The sequence below is a fragment of the Pyrgilauda ruficollis genome, unplaced genomic scaffold (genome assembly GCF_017590135.1).
Source record: "Pyrgilauda ruficollis isolate IOZ18807 unplaced genomic scaffold, ASM1759013v1 scaffold214, whole genome shotgun sequence".
NCBI lineage: Eukaryota > Metazoa > Chordata > Aves > Passeriformes > Passeridae > Pyrgilauda > Pyrgilauda ruficollis.
The window spans coordinates 151,324-173,091 of NW_024520762.1; the positions used below are offsets into that span (position 1 = coordinate 151,324).

The 21,768-nt window shown below is 39.1% G+C and overlaps 1 protein-coding gene across 1 annotated transcript in view; it reads right to left on the minus strand.

The window, feature by feature from the left end:
• Positions 1 to 21,768, minus strand: part of KIF25 (kinesin family member 25) — a 41,748-nt gene that overhangs the window by 19,585 nt on the left and 395 nt on the right. The window contains exons 2-8 of the mRNA XM_041468189.1: positions 21,299 to 21,364; positions 17,264 to 17,380; positions 15,319 to 15,457; positions 11,511 to 11,614; positions 10,241 to 10,323; positions 8,649 to 8,691; positions 3,437 to 3,504 (exon numbers count right to left, since the gene is read on the minus strand). Of these exons, the coding sequence (XP_041324123.1) occupies positions 3,437 to 3,504; positions 8,649 to 8,691; positions 10,241 to 10,323; positions 11,511 to 11,614; positions 15,319 to 15,457; positions 17,264 to 17,380; positions 21,299 to 21,364 (620 nt within the window). The remainder of the gene's footprint in view (positions 1 to 3,436; positions 3,505 to 8,648; positions 8,692 to 10,240; positions 10,324 to 11,510; positions 11,615 to 15,318; positions 15,458 to 17,263; positions 17,381 to 21,298; positions 21,365 to 21,768) is intronic.

Sequence of the window (21,768 nt, forward strand, 5' to 3'; positions counted from 1 at the left end):
TCCAACCTTTGACTGAACATCACCTTGCCAACTAACCCATAACAGTAGGTGTCACATCCAGTTGTTTCCTGAACACTTCCAGGGATGGTGATTCCACCACCTCCCTGGGCAGCCTGTTCCAGAGCTGAAGCACCCTTTCTGTGCAGAAAATCTTCTTGATGTTCAGCCTGAGCACAGGCTGGACACACACCTAAGCCCTAGTGCAGCTTGAGGCCATTTCTTCCAAGCACAGCTACAGCTGGGATCAGTACAGCTATGGCAGGGTCAGGCTCCGGTAGCTGACCCGAGGAAAGGCATGTGATTCCACGTTACAGTAACTACTCAAATATTTACTCGACTTCCTAAAGGGTTTTTACTGCTACTATTAGCTGCTGAGTTTCAAATGCTATCCATATTGAAATAAAGTGGTTTAAAGTCTTGAACTAGTTTATGCTACACTGTAACCACTGTCTTGGCTGAAGCATGGACACCCACTTCATTAGCAATCGGAAACCATGCAAGATGCTTCAAATCCAAAGAATCTCTTTCTAAAACCCCATGTATTTTTACCCAAATGACAGATTTGTCCCTGTGCACTGATTAATGTGAATTTCACATTGAAAATTCGGAGCTTCCTTTTTATTTTGCTAACTGACTTGCCAATACAATTATAAAAGCATAACATGTTGAAATCTGGAATTTTCTTCCTGAGCTGAAATCAAATATTTTGACATTTATTAGTTCCATAAAACATTGCTAAAAAAATAAACATTTTAGAGTTCATAAGAAACATATGCTTTTCTGTTTATAAAAAAATAGCTGTACTGGGACACTAAAAAAACATTCCTGGAGAATGGCATTATTTGGGGGATTTACATTTTTTAACCCTTTTCCTGATTACCACGATCTACATCACATTTCCAGAATCACAGCACCTCTGAAGTAGTGTGCCAGTACCATTAACTGTACTTCTCTACAGAGTTGAATTCCAGCATTATTCTGTGTTTACTTCAACTGATACGGCTGGGTTAGGTACAGCTGAAGAGTGAAAGGAACTACTTTGAGTAGCTTAGCAACATGTGAGAGGGCCATACACCCTAAGAGATCTCTTATGCCTTGAATCAAAGATGTCCTATAACCTGTGAGATCAGTAAAACTTCCCCAAGATCTGCATTATCTCAGGATTTTTCAGGTGCTTGGTGGCTTGCATGACGGCAGTTCCCATTCTCCTGTGAGTAGAAAACTGCAGCACTTTACAAGAATGCCTTGAAGAAAGGGTAAAAAACTAACAATGTTTAGCAAACCTACAGGAATTTCGGCTGAACAGGCTCAGACATTAAGTTTAAACCAGGACAGATAATTCATGCTGGGTACATCTGACTTTAAATCAAGTGTTGCCTTCAAGAAAGGAAGCATGAAATTGTCCTCCTGTATTCTGTTTCTGTAGTATTGCATTTTATTTAAATGGTATGCTCTGTCTCACCCCTCCAAAATGTATGTTATATCCCAGGCCTGTGGTCCTGCCCTGAACCATCATTTATCTGTAATCTCATTGGCCCAAGTCTGATTCTGCACCCACTTTCAATCCACCTCTTAAACCGTGCCAGCAAGACCAGTCGCCCTCTTAGCCTTTCCCCTCTCTTAGCCCTTCTCCTCCCCTCTTGGCCCTTCCATTCCCTAGGCTCTCCCTCTCCCCCTCCTTCCCCCTCCCCCTTCCCCCCTTCTCCCTCAATAACCATGCTGTTCCCGGGGATGGGACCCCCAATAAACCCTCATCTAATCAGCACCCTCAAAGCCGTGTGGAGTCTCCTTGCCTGCCTGCTGCTGCCAGCGAACTCACAGCCTAGGGGGCCCTCCGGGGATACCCCAGGGTGCCCCCCCTGAAACAAAATACAACTGGCGCCCAACATGCAGTGAGAGCACTGACAGCCCTGAGACGAAAATGGAACTGCGGCACAGCGCAGAACACTGCAGAACACCTCTTCCCCGCTGCCTTCGGCACCGTGGGGCGGCTGTGCGGGGCTGCAGCCGTGGCCCCGGGCGACCCCTCCACCACCGCGCAGAGGCCCCGCGAGACACCGCGCCACCAGCCCATCACCGCCGGGCGGAATGCACCCAGCCCACCACCGCTCGCAGCACCGCGCCACATGGTCGCCACATGGCCTCTCGGAGCCGCTGCCACTGGGAGCCGCTGCCGCGACAGGGCTGACCCCAGCGCCCCCTGCCCGGAGGTGGCAGGGGTCGGGGGGGTGCAGAGGGGGAGGCCCATGCGGATCACGGAGCCCCAGCAGCCGATGCCCTGGACCATAGCAGCGGCGAAAGAAGGAACCCAAGCCCACCGGTTTCTGTGGGGGAGCTACCAGCCCACCAAGATGCAGTTTTCAGCTTTGGCCAAGCCCTGCACTTCCCCAAAACTGTTTTCCTCAGTTCTGTGACCTCCTTCCTCGGTCTTTCTCTCCCCTCACTGCTCCTTCTTCCTAACTCCATCCCTAACCTGCCCTCCCCTTAAACCACCGGGAATCCACTCTGTCCTTCTAAACCCCGCACTGCAGCCACATGGCTAAGCCTCAACATTTTACTGAATTGAAAATTCTGCTTTATGATCGCCTTCCCCTGTTATTCCAAGAGCAGTGTGGATTTTTGAGCATTCAATATGGAAAGTAGTCCCACTGTAATGTAGCCTTTCCCTTGGGAAGCAGTTATTCCCATGCCACTGCTCTGCCTTCCTGCCTCTGGTCAGGCTGTTTGAACATCAGCTTGTACAAGTGCACAGTCCAGTTTCTACCAAATTCTATGTCTAATGCTGAAACCTTGGTCACCTAGTCCAATCCCCCTGCAATGAGCAGGGACATCAACTAGATCAGGTTGCTCAGAGTCCCATATCACCTGACCTCAGATGTTTCCAGGAATCTGATATCTAGCCCTGCTTTGGGAAACCTATTCCAGCGTTTCACCGCATTCATTGTGAAAATATTCTTCCTTATATCCAGTCTCAATTGACCCTCTTTTAGTTTAAAAACATTACTTCTGTTCCTATTGCAACAAGCCCTGCAATGCAAAGTTTGGCCCCATTTTCTTATGAGCTCCCTCTAAGTACTGAAAGGCAAACAAGGCTTCCTTACCTTTAAAACATTCTGCTACATTGCAACATGTTGCAAGGATCAGGACAGCTATTCATCTTATGAAAAGAGTCAAGTCTCTATAAAGGTTTCAAACTCAGCTGTATTAGCAGTCTTTACTGAGAGTTATCTATTCCCTGAAATGCATTATTCCGTCCTGAGAAGAACATAATTATCACATTAAAAAACCCCAAGAATTTTCCTCCCACCTGCCCTACTCAAAAATTCCAACCAAAAAGAGCATTACCCTCTAACTAATGTCTACTAAAAATATTTGTCTTCACTACACAAATCTTCCAGCAATTCAGATGTCCAGATTGCTCCACAGTACTACCCACCTCTCAAACTGAAAAGTCTTGTTTACTGAGGCATGGCCAGGACGGCTACACTTGACAAGGACAGTTTCCTAAGAGAAAAAAGTAGATTACCTATAGTTAATATCACAGGCACACACACAAACCCAAATATCCATCAATCTTAATATATCAGGTGATGTTGTATTGTGTTTTTGTAGGATTTAGTTGTGATAAGTAATACCTCAGTTTGTTCCAGTTTCCCCATTACAATGGTTCTGCCCCTGTTGCCTCTTCCCCCTTGTCAATCTCACTGCCTACACCCCCTGCCCCCTGAAAACATGCCGTGTCATTCCCTCAACTCCTCCCCAGTGTCCTGTCCATCACTCAGCAGCCCATCCCTTCTCTCTGGAAACTTCTACCAGGGGCGTCAAGTGACAGGTTTAAGCACCAGGGTCCCTCCCCTGAATTACCCCTATTGGTTCTCCCAACTGTCTGTGTTCCCAATCTCCACACCCCCATATACTCTCAGTGGTATACAGGCACGCCCCGCCCCTGTATCCTCCCCAGTTTACAAACTGTTGCACAGTCCAGCTGGTGTCTTCTGTTGGCTGGACTCCCTTCGTTGTGGATTTCCTCTGCTACATTCCCTCAATAAACCCGGACTGAACCCCCTCCTTCGTTTCTACCTGTGTTGCTCAGTGTCTCGTCTGTGTAAGGCAAAAGCCTTAGCCGCCCTCCCGACCTCCTGAGGAATGGGAGAGTGTCCCCTGCCGTCCGCTGTGCCGGAGTGAGCTGGGTGACTCCAAGTGGACACTTGGAGGGGCACAGTGACAAGGTGACAGCTTTAAGGACCAGGAAGTCCAAGGCCTTTCTCCAGCAGTCACCAATTCATGAGGCTTTAGAGCATGTATAATGCAGTGAACTTGCAAAACCATAAGAAAGGCTCTCAAAAGCCATTCAGGTTATTAAATAACAACCAACATAAAACATGCACTTAAGTTCAAGAGAAAGATCCAAACCCTTACCTGAACTGTTTATTGGACCTAGAAAGTCACAGGCAAGTAAACGCAAGCTCCCCAACTGCCAATACAGGCAAAAAAATCATTGCAAAAAAGAGGGGTTTTTTTTACTGTTGGGCAAATTCTGACAGTGCCTTTTCAGACTGATTTCATAGATAGCTCTGTCTAGAACTAAGCAAAATATACACATTTTATTAAATAACATGGTAGTCCACAACTAAGAAAAAGAGCTGCACTACAACAATCTGTAGAATTCAGTGAATTTTTAGTGGAATGCACTTTCCAGATGAGTTATACAGTAACTTTGTTAAGTCTGACAAATATGTAAGCAGCCCTTTAAACTATTACCAGAGTACAATTACAGCAGTCTGATGTAGCTTAGCTAGCAAATTATGTGATCTTCTGCTACTCATAGCAAATATTGCTTAATTGCTGAGAAAAGCAAAGAAAAAGATGTGGGGGTTTACAACAAATTGGGTGGAAACTCTCCAGCACACAGAATACTTCATCCAATTAAAAGAGATTTTCTAGCTTACTAACCTGTGGTTACATTACTGCATTTATGGGAGTGCTAAAACGCCTAATGTGCTTCAGACAAGTGGGTTGGAGTGCTGAACTGGTGGCCTTCAAATAAGTATTGCCACAGATTGAAATTATAAAGAGCTGAGCAAATAACAATCACATATTGTTATTTTTATATGTTATTATTAGCCTTTTCCAGTGTGCAAAAGGCTAATAAACATCAAATTTCTTCCTTTGAGCTTATGAGTATTTCTACCTGTCCTAGGGTGACGTTATGATGCTTGTATCCCCAGTCATGTGTTCTGTTTATGCTGGATATTATGTTCTGTGCCTTCAAGACTGGCTCTGAAGAGCGAATGTTTGGTTTTGGTTTGTTATCAGTCTGCTCCCCCACGGTTGGTGGGACACAGACACGGGGCAGTACGTAACGTAGCTTTTGCTTTTTTGCTTTGCTCTTGCTTCTGCTGTGCTCCTGCTTTGCTTTTGCTTTTTGCTTCTGCTTGTTAGTTAGTTTAGCTAAGCAGTCCAAATCTTTCCCTGGACTGTTTTTCCTTTCTTTTTTTTTGGAACCACTCAAACCTGCTCCAGCTCGGGACCTGGGAAACACTGAAAGTTTGCATCTTGTGGCTGCAGCAGCTATTCCCAGCGCTGGAGGGACTGACAACAGAGCAACCACTCCCAGGAGAGACTTTCTGAATTTGTCACCCTTTTCAGATTGGTGAAAGTGTTCTCATCCGGTATTGTTCATTTTGTGTGCTGGGGGTGTTTTGCCTGTTAAATAAACAGGTTCTTTCCACTTCTCTCAGAGGAATCCTTCCCAAACCAGTAGGGGGGGAGGGGCCCTATGGGTTTGCTTTCTGGGGGGGCCCCCTTTGGAGGTTTTCTCCCAGATTTACCCTAATCCAGGACACTACCTCTTTGGAGAAGAGAAATGTATAATTATCAAACTAATGATGACAAAACACTTACTCTACAGAACCCACCCCAGTACTGGCAAATGTTACCCACCCCAGTACTGGCAAATTTAGCTGAGTACAGATGTCAGTACAACACTGCTACTAAATGGCCTGACACAAAAATTCTAATAGAATCAATAACAAACAGGCTCCGGGGGAAGGAAAAAGGAAAAAAAATGAAAAATATACAGAATGACAGAATAAATTTCTGATTCAGATATCTAATATACTTGCAGACAAGCTTGCTCTAAGGTGAGAAATAAGAGAAAAAAACACTATTTGCATAACATAGAAACAAAAGAATTGACTGTTAACAGGCAGAAGTTTCATATGAGCATTTGTAATGACTATGTCCAGTCAGACTTTGAATGTCTCTAAAGATGGAGATCCAGACCCTCTCTGGGCAACCTGTGCCAGTGTTTGACTACCCTCACAGCTTCTTCTCATGTTTAGGCTGCATTTCCTATATTTCTTATTCCCCCTTGGGCTGTCACCACCAGAAAGAGTCTGTGCATTCAGTACTTCCTCATCTGCTCATTTTCTCAGGTATTGACAATACCAGCACTGCTCAGTGTCCTAATCTGTGTGGAGTAGTTCAACCTGATATGCGGTATGTACTCACTCTCCACAGTTATTGCACAATAAGCTTCAGAAGAAAGGCTCAGACAGTTGTTAATGTTATGTTGAGAAGCTGAGCATACACAGGACAGCAAAAAAGACAACTTTAAAGATCTACAAGTAACTCAAAAACTGAAATGCAATACTCTTCTGGTACACTTAGTAAAATCTTAAGCTTTTTTAGATTTAAAATCAGAATCATGTTTCTCTACACAAGATGAACAATTTGTTAGAAAAGACCATGTGTCTTAAGAATTATATGAATTTCAAAACAAACAAATAAAAAAAACCCACTCAGAGACTAAATGCAAGTCATGTAGTCTCCGTGGATCTGGTTCTCAAATGTGGCTCTGGTTTCTAACATAATCATGGCAAATAACTGCCTGATTATGCTACACACAAAGTATTTTCAGGAAGAAAATTCTGAAGAGGCAGTCATGATTTAAAAAGCAAAACTAATAAACTCAGTGTCTCTACCACACACAGTCTTCCTTCACCTTGATCTATAATTTCCTTTAAATCATTATCTGGGAAATGGTTAACTTGTTTCCAGAAATACAGTCATTGACTGTGTTGCAATTAAAAGCTCAATACAAGTCAAGCTCCATATTTTAATCTGAAAATTGCACATCTTAGCCACTAGCATAAGTTCTTCAGTTGCTAACAGCAAAGTAAACAAGCAACAAACATTATTTTCCTTTACTTTTGTAAAATTAGTCTAAATCGACTGCTTTTTGTAAGAAGGATTCTTGCAACATTTTTTTTTTCTTAAAGAAAGATAAATTCATATGAAGAAACTAACAAAGACTTCAGGTGCATGATTAAAACTGGCAAGTATTTTAACTCAGTAAATGTCCAGACAAACCAATAAAACACTTGGAGTCTATGTTGTGTTTTCCAAAACCAGGAAGTTAGCATTTTGCAAATTTCATTTCTCAATCCCATGCTTATATTTATATTCCTGAAATATTTCATAAGATAAGATATATCTTATGATATATTTCATATAAGATTATCGTATTGAAGGTCACTCTTTCATACAAACTAAAACTCATAAATTGGCATAAGTAAGCCAATACTGCCTTGCCTGTAAACATATCAATACTGTAATACACCACATATCTATATTAAATAATCCAAAACCTAAATATTCCTAAATATGCCTAATTTCATCCTTACACAATAAAATTTAACAGGTCAAAAATGGCTGCAGTATTTTATAGTACAATAAATGTGTCAGGATAACCAGAATACTATGTCTACCATTACAGGTCCCTGGTTTTTATGTCCTGATATATTTACTTTCTTCATCTCTTTATGAGTTCCATTAGTTACCTAATTGCAGACATATAGATATAGATACAGATATATATATATATATATACTTATCCATATTATACAAGTGAGATCTGCCTAATGAAAGTATAATTTGGGAGATTTAAATGCATAACATACTGTAGGTCACTTCAGCAATATTTCAGGCACTACACTATAAAAGAGAATTTGGCTCATAACCATGTAAGTAACAGAGAGCAGCCAACTAAGAACTATGGCAGCTATGAAAATTAAAACCCAAGTTAATACATTGACCTTAGCTCACACTACTGTGCCTTTTTAAATTTTATATCTTGGTAATGGCCTCAGTTAATGCTGGAATGCCATTTGGATTTGCAATCTCAATGACCATTCTTCCTCTAATGGATCTAAGCCAGGATACTTTAACATGCTTGACTGCAGCACCACATAGGCTGCTGTGGTTCATCAGATTTCTGTCCCAATGCATTAGCTGTATTGCAATAGTAAAATATGAAAAAACCTGACATAATTTTAGAAATAGCTGCAGCACATACAAGTGGCTCAAAGGGACGGACAACAGGAAGTTAGCAGCAGTATGACTGTTGCAGACATTCAACCTCCGGTTAAAGGATGGCTGCCCCAGCAGAAGCTCCAAGCTATTACCACTACAAAGAGTCAGGATGAAAATAGCACACACCACCTGCTATTGCACCCATGAGTAATCAAATCTGAGCACCACCTGGCCTTGTTGTTTTGGTTTTTTTAAACTCATGATTCTCATGCCCCTTTTGTTTCTTCTAGTATCTATGAATGTGCTGTTGAATTCCACCATCAAATACTCACATCATCAGCTGCATATGCCACTTTTTCTGAAAAGTTTATTTGCCTGTAAAGGAAGAAAAAAGCATCAGTAGGGGAAGAAGAGGTACCTTTCAAACCATAAGTGTTCCACTTAGCTGAGAAAAAACGATGTTTAAAGTGTCTGTGAACTACACACTGTCTGAAGAGTACCTTTCAGAATTGCCAGTATTATTGTACCCTATGTACATACTAACACCACAGCTAATTTTGAGTAAAGATCACATTAAAATGCAGTCAAGCAAAATTTAAGTGCAATCAAGCAAAATTATCTGCTTTAGAAAAGACATTTAGAACAAACCAAATTAGGATGAATGCACATGGCAAGAAATTCTGTTATTTTGTGGTTGTTTCATGAGCTTGTAACAAGAGGCTTTCACTTTAGAAAATGAAAGTGAAAAACACCCTCTTTTCAGGTATTTGTCCTTGATCTTGAATCCATGATTAGTCCAAACATTGACTGGGATTACTAAGGTGTATAAATCTATTTATGCGTGCAAGTTTTTGGAGAATCAGTCCACAGTTTTACAGATAAGTTGTATTTAAATTACTTTTTGATACATTTAGAAATTTACCCATGACAGTTATTTGTTTGGCCCAGTTCATCCTGTTTTACACTGCAAGTCAGCACCTGATTGCACTATTTCATACTGCACCAAAAAAACTGAGTGGGTTCCTTCCCAGGTGTACCAAGCACAAGTTAATGCAAGTTTCAACTTCAGGCTTCTTGAAATATCTTGCCTGTTATTTTTGACATTGCTTTAATTAAAACAATGTATATATTTTTTAAGATTTGCCAAAAATTAATAAACTTTAAAACACTGAATGTAGTCTTTTAGAAATACCAGGCAGTGAAAGGAAAAGAAAGCCCAAAATCAGCTATTTACTGATAAAGCAAATTATAATGTTACTGGTTTCTAGCCATCCACCTAGTTTTCCCCTTCTTGCTTTCTTTCTTTGAATACATTTCAATCCCTATTTTCTTTCGTGTTAGTCATCTATGGAGAATTCAGCCTGTTAAGCAGATACTTGCATCTAGTCCCTCTTTTCCTTTAGGATATTAGAATGTTTTGACACATCAGTTACAGTAAACGTTTTATAAATTAGGGATGTAGAGCCAAATTAGACTGAAGTAGAATTACCAGTGTTTGTGGTGACAGCCAATGTATTCTATAGCATTACAAAACAATTGTAATGCTGAGTGTGTGTCTCTACCCACGACTTTTGGCAGCTCTCACATTACTGCATCCCAGAATTTGTATAGGATAGTGAATACACTCTAAACTGATTGCAGCTGTGTTACTTCTGCAAAGCCAAGGATAATCCTGGCTTGGCAGAACAACTATGGCTTTCTATTGAGATGGACTTATTTTTAGGCAGGGGGATAAGATTGGCTAGAGCCAATTTAGCAGGAAAAAGAAAACAGCAATTAGTTTTTATGATACCATCATTGTCTCCCCACACACATAAAACCAGAAAAATCAAGGATACCGTTGTTCTGATATAAACATAACTACTGTTTTCTCTGTATTTGAATTATGAGTCAGATAGGCTCTGACAGAATCAAAACAGTTTACCTGTCTTGTGAATGTCCAGCACCATCATCAAAAGGAAGCAATGGTCGAATCCTGCAGTGGACTCTGATATTTCCTCTAAGTTCCTGGGATAAGAATATTGATCTGTATTTAACACAAGTTACTGGAGAGGATAAATACACTGAAATTTGTCACAGATATGAGCATGTGTAAGAAAGCCAGTGCTTACCACATCATAGCCCTAGACTCTGTGGGGAAGAAAATAGAATCAATATAATTTGTCTTAGTAAGGTAGGACAAAGTACTTGAGGAAGTATGAGCTCTTTAGAGCATTGGAATTGTATAGCCTTCTCTAGGTCACATGGACAAAAATAAAAACCTCTGAGCCATTATTCCCTTCCCTTCCTTTTTCTCCTTCCTCCTTATGTGAGCTTTTCCAGATACTTGTATTAACTTAACAGACATTACACACTCCATTTCTCTTCCACCAGTCCTGAGGAAGATGTGGAATATAAAATATGTTGTATATTTTCCTCTCCACTGTGTTCCTACGTGATTAAAAGCCAGTAGCTGATTTTTTACTGTAGGACATTTTAGACCTGTTTATCACCTCCATTTTGTTGGTGATCAGTTCTTCTCATTTTGTATGACTGAACACAGCTGGCCTGTGAGGACTATTGACCACTGGTATTAATGCCCCATTGCTCTGGGGAATATCCTTTCAGTAAACTGCAACACAAGGCAAAATTTAGAAGGTAAGTACTTTTTAACAAAGAGGTTCATTGTCCCAGGTAAAAAAACTTTTTAAAAATTGTTTGAAGGAGGCTTGTGTTTCTAAAAATCAGGTCCTGATTCAGAGGGGGAGAAAGAGTGAATTTAAAGCACAAACAGGAAAAATTTAATCCCAAATGAACCATCACTAATGGCTGAGCAGGATACAACTTGAGATATTTGGAAAAAAAAAGACTACTTTGCAGTATCAAGTTATTTAATTTTAAGAATTTCAAAACAATTTCAGAAGTTGAAAATTTAGAGAAGAGGATAAAGAAACTCAACTTTTGTCCACTATTCAAAATGGATGATATTCCTTATGGCAACAGGTCACATGAGAGCATTTGGAAGATCGTGTGTAAAAAGAAAGGAGTTGCTTTACTATAAGACAAATGTGCCTCAGCAAATAAACACATCATATATAGACAGCTGGGGCAAGTGATATATCCATGTGAAGTATATTCTTTATTTATATTGGTGAGGAAATTATGGGAATAATTCCAACAAAATAAGTCCATGTTCTATTATTAAACATACTTACAATTAAGCTGTTATGTAGAGCCTTCCTCTTCTGCTTTTCTTTCTCGTATCTCTCTGTCACCTCTTGTAGAGACTGCTCAAGATCAAAAGCTTTTATCTGAAACACTAGAAGAAAGCAGTTTCAGAGATATAAACTCCATGACTTTACAAAAGTTGTCCAGTAGCACCTCACGAAATACAAGCACTAACCTTGTCAACTTCCACCAAATTTCAGTTAGGAGGCTTGGTTTCTGATTTACTAGACATCTATGAAAAATCCCATCGTAGTTCTTGCTATGTGAAGCTACAAATTATTACCACAACTATACATGTGAAGTCTTGAAAAGCAATCAGTAATGTAAGATATTTAAAGGCAGCTCAAATGTGTCATTTGATCAGAGTGATGTTATCTGCCAGCAAAGCCTGAAACCTACATTTGAAGCAGCCTGCTGCTAGATGGGGCTGTCACTTGCAAAGCTCATACCACATCTGCATTTATTAGACTTATGTGGGCTAACTTGACAAGAAGTTAACCTGTCATTTACCCTCAGCCTTACAGTGCTACTAATCCTTTACAACAGTTGTAAGGTTCCCCTTTAAGATAGGTCCATCATTCCATGAGGAATTCATAGAAAAGATGGATCATTTGAACCCTAGGGAGTCTCTTTCACCAAACTGAAAAGACTTGTATGGATCATTATAAATACCTTCTAACTTCACAAACGGTTTTATTTCAGCCCAATTATATTAACACTGAGCAGGCCTAAAACAAACATACAGCCCAGAAGACACATTATGCGACTGTAAGCTTGTGTAAAAAGCAAGCTTTTAGGAACCCCAGTGGGAAATCAATATCCCCAGCAACTAGTGAGCAGTTTAGAAATCTAGAGTATCAAGAAGTCAAAACCAGGGTCTGAGAGCTGAATTTGCCAGATGGCCACCAGCCTCAGTATGTGCTACCTTGCAGAGCAAGGAACAGACTTAGTATCTCAGTATGGTCACACATACAATTTAATCTCTTTGGTATAGACTAAAAATCAGATCATTTCAAGGGACATGTGTGTACACTAGAGATTTCTAAGATTCTTTTTTCTAATACCCATGCTGCTCACCTCCAGCTCACAGTGTTCCTCAACAAGTGCATGCATGCAGGGGAAGCATAATGTTAATAGCTGGGGAATCAATGTCTAGGAGTTTCACTATGAAAAATCTTTCTTCTGTATCCAGCAAGACTATCCAGTGGAGTAACACAAGCATGCTTTGGTTTGGAGAATCCCATGCAATACGTTACCATAAATTTTCAGAAGGGCCACTTACCGTCACTGACCCCTAATTATACTGTAATTTTTAAAACACAAGGTTAGAGTCCATTGATTATATAAGTAATATTCCATTTATTATTTAAGTAACTTCCACAATAAGTATCTTCATTTACGTATTTGTGTACACACACTTTGAGTTCCCTAAGTCTCTGAAACAAGCAGTAAGGTAAAGCTGAGGGTACACTTCCATCATTCCAGTCCTGAAAGAAAAAAAGTTTCCTGATGCATAAATTATTTCTAAACCTGTATTTTTTTTTTTTTTTTCTGAAAGTAGAGTTATGCAGTTACAAATATAAACACTCATTTAACATTTTCCTACTTTTCTGCTTGGCATCAGATGCAAGCTATACAGGTGTTACATTTTCATCCTTAACCTAGGGGTAGACATTGGGTACATCTGTTTTCAAATACTACTGACACACTCTTCATTAGGCAAGAGAAGTAGTCACATGAATGCAGCCATTACAGACATCCCTTTTCCCCATTCTTCGCCCATTTCATTGATTGATATGGAAATTTCCTGGGAGCTGGGAATGCCAGCAATTTTTCTGTTTAAATGTTACTCTGTTTACATTCTGTTTAAATGATCACAGTAACATCAGCCTAACAGTTGTGATGTCTTGCAAGCATATTCAGGACTGTAACCTTTACAGTCTCCTTCCTTCAATCGACAGTCCCAGACCTTTTATTCCCTCCTCTTCAGTGCTGCACCAGACATTCTGCTGTGCTCACACAACTGCTTCCTCAGTCAAACAAAGGTCTAAAAGTAATCCTTCGTTCTGAGCAAATTCTGTCCTGGCTCAGCTCCCTGATCTGTTCTGTGTGTGGTTTCACAAAGAGTTACACAAACATAAAGTTCCATAACAGGAACATGAAAAATAGGAGCAGCATAACCTAGCACAGCCACAGCGCATCTGAGATATGGATGTGTAGCAGTCCCCATAGTTCCTGGGGGTTCTTAATGCTTCTTGCCAGTCAACTACAACGTTGAAATGTACCTACTCAAATGCTTCTTCTGTAATTTTCTCCCTTGTTTCCAATCTCTGTTTTAAAATTAAACTGGTAATATATACTTAAGGGCTTTCTGTCTACAAAAGATTGCATGTAATTTAAGGATGGCAATTCCAATGGTCATATTTAACTTTAACAACAGAATCTCCATCTAAAACACTTGACAGAGAACTGAAAACCAGCCAAATTCAAAACAAAAGTCATCCACCAAAGTGGATGGTAATTTTGTTATAGTTAGGGAAGTTTCTCCTGCTTATGATTTCAAAGAACAATGCACCAGGAAATGCAAATTGAGAACATCAATGCAATTCTGCCAGGTCTCTGAAGGAATACTTATTATTTATTTACACCACAGCAGCTCAAGTGCCAAACTCAATCTCATACCTGTGCATTTAGACCCCTGCTCCAATAAGAAAAAACTTCACTTTTCAGATAAAGTTAATTTTCAACTTTGGGATTTTTTCCTTGAAGGAGCATTTTCTCTACAAGAATAATACAGTAAACAAATAAATTTTATTTATAACTTAGTACTTAACATACAGGAATCAGTTCTGTAAACACCCATCACCAAGAGAGCTGTTTGTTGCTATTGACATGAGGAGTCCCATCAGAACCAAATCAGTCTCAAAATGAAATAATTCAAGGAAAAAAACCATATATTTTAAATGGTGCCACATGGATTTCAGAGCATCACAAAGGGCCTCTGATTGTAAATTTGTGTATCTCTTGTAGTTCACCAGGCTGCTACACATCAAACAATTTAAGCATTGCATGTGTCATGTGATTCTCAGGCCTGGCAGGAGCTTCACCAGAATCAAGGACATTGAAAGCAACTGCAGAGTTCCACACCATGGGATCCAGGTGTAGGACCAATGCACTTAATCCTCAGGGATGTACCAGTGCACTGGTTCTCTTTTCTATGTATACATGAACAAGGAAGTGCCTGAATTCCCAAACAGCAATCCATGTGCTGTTAGTATCTACAGTCCACCAGATGCAACTGGATTTTGATTTTGAAGTAATTTTTTTCTCAATAAATACACAGAAATATTAAAAATCAAGTCTATCCTAATTTCAGGCAGCATTTTCAGAAACCTCTGAAATAAGCCAAGTCCTTTCTTGGTACAGTCAAAAGCAGACAAATTTCAGCTTTATAAAGCAATGCATTATTTATTTGGCTCTTCTAAAATAGCCATGATAATAAGCCTGAGAACTTCAGTTTAAAAATGTTACAGCTGAGCCAACTCAGCAGCGATCTAATAGCAGCTGTAATCCACACAAAACACAAATTCAAATTATCAGTCATGACCTCTGCAGACTTATTTGTACTTCTAATCCTTCAGAAATCCTTCATGATTTAATGTCAAACAAGAAACAAATGCTACAATTTTAGTGACACATGTCTCAAAAATCAAACTCAACCTTTTAACATTAGTAACACTGGACAATTACATTGTTGATGTTACATGTTTGAAATCTAAGTTCAATGGGTCTTACTTTGCATTGCTTCATTCTGCAGCTGTATCCCCTGGACTGCTGCCAGAACTTGGTAAAGACAAGTCTTGCTTTCAAGCTGAAAGTCTTTTGAAAGCTCAAGAGCAAATGAATGAAGGCTCTTCAGGTCTTGCTTAAGTCTCTTCTCAGCAAGAAGAAAAATATGTTATAAAGACACAGAACCAGCAGTTAAGAAGAATCAATATAACAACCAAAATTATTATGGTGAGACATCACAGACAAGAAGAACCCTCTACTTGATGGAAGGAAGCCTTCAAGAGAATATCTTTCAGTATGTTTAGGGAAGGATCCTGCAAAACATTTAGTAATGTAATTTCCTAAAATTTTCAGCAAGATTTTATGGATCCTTATAATTTTATCATACCTATTTTGACTGTAACACAGCTTCAAGTATAACCAAGTCTCTTGTTATTTCATCAGACAAAAGTGTGTGTGCGCATGTGTGGGTTCTGTCGACTTTTAAGTCATACCCAGAATTAGCAATGAAAAATTGTGATCCATATATCCCTCACTTTCATTTTCCACACTTTGAACAGAAGGTATTTGCTAGGATTCAGCTGAGGCATTTTCTATGAGAACAGATGTATTTTGAAAAAAACCAGAAACTGATGTTGTTCAGAAAAGTACTTGTATTACCTATGTAATTCAGTGTAATATACATGATGAGTCTTTTAAATGTTTGCAAGATCAGCCTACATTCACTTACAAGTCCACTTAAATAAAAACAAATTGACCTGATTTTAGGATTAGTAAGGTTCTTGACATCCAAGTCCTGAAATGGACACGTAAAACCATCTCTAAGGTGAACTTAACAATACCTTGTGTCACAGAAACACTGATATTTCATTGTCAGTCTATGTTACAAAGTGTTACATGTTCTGTGACATTTTATTTTTCTAACTGTGGTACTGACCTTGAATTAATTAATTAGTTTCAATGATAAAAAGGCAATATAAACTAACAGGACAAAATCATTGCATTTCTCACTCTCAAAAGCCATACAGTGTAAATGGGAAGGAGTATCTTTTTGTTATTATGGGTATAGGATGACTGTTCATCTAGACTTTCATTTAGAGAGCTTTGCTCCCTAGTAATATTCATTGACATCTCATAGTTTACTACCTCAGTCCACTGGTATTGCATCACAAGCAGTTCTGCCATTCTAGCTAATCAAAAATGTAAAATACTACCACAAAATTTATAAAGCACAACTGCTATAATTAGAATAAAACAGTATAGTTCCATTGGAAAAGACTTACAACAATCATCTAGTCCAACAATGCTCCAGTTAAGCTGCATCCTTCTGTCTGTTAAGAATCAGATTTTTTTCCTGAGATACTTTTTCGTCATTTTATGCAGGCATTCGTTGCTGCCCTGAGAAAAGCTGATATTTGTAACTTCACAAAGTACTTTGACAAAGGCAAATATTATGGTGCTGGCACTAGGAGAACAGTTTCGGTCTCTCTGATGCAAAATTAAAACCTGAGTGAGCATAAGCAAACTACAGTTCTTGTGAGATCTGCCAGAGAACTCTTAGCAATCAGCAGAGCTCTCAAATGCCTTTTTCAAAGGATTTGCCTACCTGGCTAAAGTATATCACAATTACTGTTTCTAGGGATGTCTGTATGACAATCAGATGGGGAACTGTAAAGTTTTGTCTACAAAAACACCTGTCTCGGGTATTAACAGCACCCTGTATGTAAGATCCTGGAGCTCAGGACCATCCACTTTTACCAGCCTGTCAGGTGACTATTACAGCAAATTCACTACGAAATCATTGTTACACCCCACTGTAAGCCCTGTTGGGAATACAGTAAAGCCACAGATCAGGTTCATATCACACCATTTTCAGGGGTTTACTGTATTTGATAAGCATGTAAATGTTTAGGGCATTGATTATATCTACGTTATTACTAAATGCCTTTACCTTTATTGCTCCATGCAGCTGGGTTAAAACAGAACTCCTCTGAAATTTCATCTGTTGGCCATGAGCAGCATAGAGCTGCAATACTTCATTAGTGCTTCTTCCAGCCAACCCTTGATACTATTCAAAAAAAGATCACAAAAAATCACTTAAAACACTCATGTTTCCTATCGCATCCTGTTCCCTTTTTCTCTATAAATATTTGTAATTCATCTATCTGATTACATAGGATGTTGCCAATACTTAATTTCTTTGCTTTTACCTTTTTTCTGAGTTATGTGAAGAATCACCTCATGGTAACAGGCCAGCATCAAAAAAATTCTACTTTCTTGGGTCATAAACCTGAGCACCAGATTACTAAAATGCTTCTGCAGTACCTAAACCCTCTTATTTATGTGGATCTAAAGGGTTAAAACTGTGCCTTCACTTAGGGAAAAAGGCTGGTTATACAGCCCATTAAGTGTCTCTGGAAACGAGATTTCATGCAGAAAGCACCGTGGAAGAACGTGAAACAGAACAAAGACAAACATACACGTGTTAACTGCTGAAGTCCTGAAGTAATGGGTAACACACAGCCCCCAGCTTTGTGCCCCCTGACAACACCAAGACCACTACAATCAGTGGGGTTGCAACGGTGCCAAGATGGGCCAACAAAGCCCTACTCTGGGCCTTCAGAGATCACAGCAACCAAAGCAATTTTTAAAGTTTGTGGAGAAGAATACCTTCTAACAGTCTAAAATTACCTATTATGCAAAAGCAATTTTTACAGCCAACTTGAGAATTTTTTGAGATGTTGAAATTAAAAAGAAAATAGAAATAATGCAACTTTAAATATTTACAGGCTTGAATGCAAGAGTCATCTCGGTAGAGACTTGTTGTGAAATTCTGCAATATAGAAGAATCTGTATAACGCTAAAAAATGTATTTTTGTAGTTTTCTGGAAGTCCTGGTGCTTAAAATAAACTGCAAATTCAGCTATTTTCCTCTGCCACCTGTTCACATCTATCATTCATTAACCAGTATCAATTGCCTCTTTATTTTTGAAATGCACTTGTTTCTTGCACTGACTTTTTTCCTACTTTATTCACACCACATTTTATTCACACTGTGATTGTAATTCCCTGTTATTTAAATTAGCAAAGCATAGAGGAGTACAATAAGAGACATGAAAGAACTAAATCTACTCACACAATGGATTTGATTCAGTTCCAATCATCTGATAATAGGTAAAAAGGAAACATTTAATTGCAGTTTAACTACAGGAGATATTGGCAAAAACAAGACAACATCCTGGAGCTGTTAGGATATATACCAATTGTATTTAAAAAAAAAAAAAGTACTTCACTTATCAAAACCAAAATTTTCTTGTGGCTTTTTCACCTTCACAAAGCATGAATCTTTTACTTACACATGCAAGTGGAAGCTCTGTACAACAATGTACAACCTTAGCACTATTACAAAAAGTTCTCAGAAGAAATAGCAGGAAGAGGTTTGGTTTTTTTAATTGTTACAGGCTTTAAGGTCCCAGCTATTGAGATTGATTCTATACAGTGTTTAGACACTCTGAAAATGTAAAGATTTTCAAGACTCATGTAACTCAGATGCAATATTCACAAACAGCTTCACAAAAATGCACACTAGTAGTGCACCAGAATTAGTGTCTCCTGAAAAGAAGCATATGTATATAAGCAATTGCAGTACTCAAGCCTTGTTAAGTAAGCTTAGGGTAGTTAAAACCTCCTTTTAGCACCTAATCTGCACCATCTGCACAGATTCCCCTTGACCCTCCACATTTCTCAACACTAAGATAAGAGCAGAAAGTTCGATGCTACTGTCATTGCATCACTTCATCTATCAAGTTCATCTTTATTGCAAACGTTGCCTTGATTTTGGGGTTCTCTCCACTAACATAGTTTTAACATTCACCAGAGTTGTTCACAGACCAGCACTTGCAAACCTGTGCTTGAGCACAGAAGCAAAAAATGAACTAAAACATTTTTATAGTCAGCTTTATTATAAGCAGAAGTGAAACAGAACTATTTAATAGTGTTCTCCAAAGTGAATTCTCAGTTTTGCAATCAGATCCATTCTGGCAGACTTGGCTTTACCTAAAGAAGGCTGCAGGGTCAAGACCTCAAAGACTGCTAGTAAAAGCAAGGGCTATGCGGGTAGATGAACAGACTTCCAAACAGAAAAAGCAGGGCAAAAGGAGAACTACCTAGAAATCTGACTGCCTCTGTGCAGTAACAAATCCTCCAGTATGCTGCTGGGATAACAATACACCAGGCTGCAGAACACAGGAGAAGTGCTGAAATTCATCACTGTCTCAAGGAAGTAAGGGAAGGTCTGTAGGAGGAGATAACATTTTAATAAGACTGAGGCAACCTATAGACAAATACACTACAAATCCTAATTTATGGCAATCCTCATAAGTTTGTCTCTAAAGCTTCTCAACTCACTCCAAACAAAATGAATCCAATTAGCAAGTTAAGAATGAGGCCTCTGTTAACCCTGGTCCCTGTGACTGAACTTGTTACAGCTCAATCACTCAGGCAGCTCCACTGGCAGATCTGAAGGATCAGGGATAGACAGTCAAGGGCAGTAGCTTTTCTCACCAGCATAGCTGGTAGAATATGAAGACATATGGTGGAATATTGCACAACCTTAAATAATACTAATTTCAATTAGTATGTTTTTAATACAGAGTCTTCAGCTCACATTTTCAGATTGCTGGGGCACATTAACCAAGAACAGGCAAATTTTTAAAGTGTATTTAAATAACTTCCTGAATTAGTGCAAGAACCATTAGTGCAAGGTTAATGGCAAAGGATTTAATTTGACGTTGTTTCTGACTGATGGTGGTAACACTGCCCACACTCTTTGTGTATCTCCAGGTGCCCATTTCTTCCAGCAGATTTTTCAATAAAATGAAGCAATGCTCTATTTCAAAAACAAGACTTCATTCTCTGATACACAGACAACTCCCTCCTATATCTGATATACCTTACTGACTAGAAAAATTGATTTCTTGTGCTTGTGAGGATAAAAAATAATCAGCTGACATACTTAAGGCTTTCAATGAATATGGTAAAGAGGAACAAAGGCAATAAAAACATTTCCTCAGAATAAATTAGTGTTCTTCCGTATACCTAGCAAAACTCATTTCAGATACACCACCTGTTTCCAGTTAGACATTGAAAAATGTTAAACCCACTTTTATCCACAGGAGTTAACAAACCCACAGGGAGGGCAAATGGCTTCCCTGAGGTCACCCAAGCAGTTAATGTTTCAGCCCAGATTAGAAACTCTTGGCCAACAGTTTCCACCACCTAATATTGACTAATACTGACAGCTGGATCTGCTCTAGCAGCCTACATCTATATTCAAAATTCTTTAAATCTCTGAAATCCCCCCCTTTGAAGGCCCCAAACATTATCACAGGCTTCTCCTTATTTCAGTGAGGATGTAGGAATAATTTATGCTTCTGTAGAAGGATATAAGGCAATGAGGGCATCCAGTTATTGCTGTATGCTGTGTGATAAGGCTCATGTGCAACAGTACCAGTACTAAAAACACACACAGCAGGGCATCCCTGGTAAGTCTACTCCTAAAGAAATGTCTCTCCTGTACTCTGTGAACAGTTCCTTTCAAAGCATCATCCCAATTGTGCCTAAAAAGCATTCCTGAAAAATCTGCCATTGTCTTTTAGACAAACATATTCCCTGTAAGGAGAAAGAAATATTCCACATTTAATGCTTCCAGAATCACTCCCTCAGTTCAGCTTTCTAGATTTAAAACTATAGCAAATATAGAAACTATAGCAAATATAGAAATTCAAGCTGACTTCTAGTTACTTAATCAGCCTATCATTACTGCTACCATTCATGATTTTGAAAAGAAAGAGATGCTGAGCCTTAGCCCTTCAGAGATTTTCCCCAACTGGTAAAGAGGGCAAAACCTGAAAAGAGGAAGGCAGATATTTCAGTGGTTTTTTTTCTATTTTCACAAGAATTCTTTCTGAAAAAGATAAACAGTCACCTCTGCAAGTTTTAGACGAAGAACAGCATTTTCAGTTTCCAGGACAACTATTCTTTCTTCTTTGGTCTAAGGAACAAAACCCACCCAAATACACAAAAATGAAAATTAAAAAAATATGAGTCTCATTAATATAGTTTGTCATAGCTTTCATTACCATATTCCAATGTTTCTCAAACTCCTGAGATGAATAGACTACCTACCCCAATCTCCTAATCACAACAGTATTTGTATACGAACAATTAGGATAAGCTGTTATTATTCCTTTATTTCTATCTTTTCTGTTAGGTTCTTGCTTGTGTGGGAACGCATAGGTACACAATTTCAAGTGCTTTTGCTTTGCGAAACCACCTCCTCCCGGCATTTTCCAGAACCTTGCTCCTTAGAAAAGCACTATTTTATTTATTTATTTATCCATAAGCACGTAAGTTTCCATTTCCAAGGCAGCAGCACTGTTAGAGGTGTTCAACGCC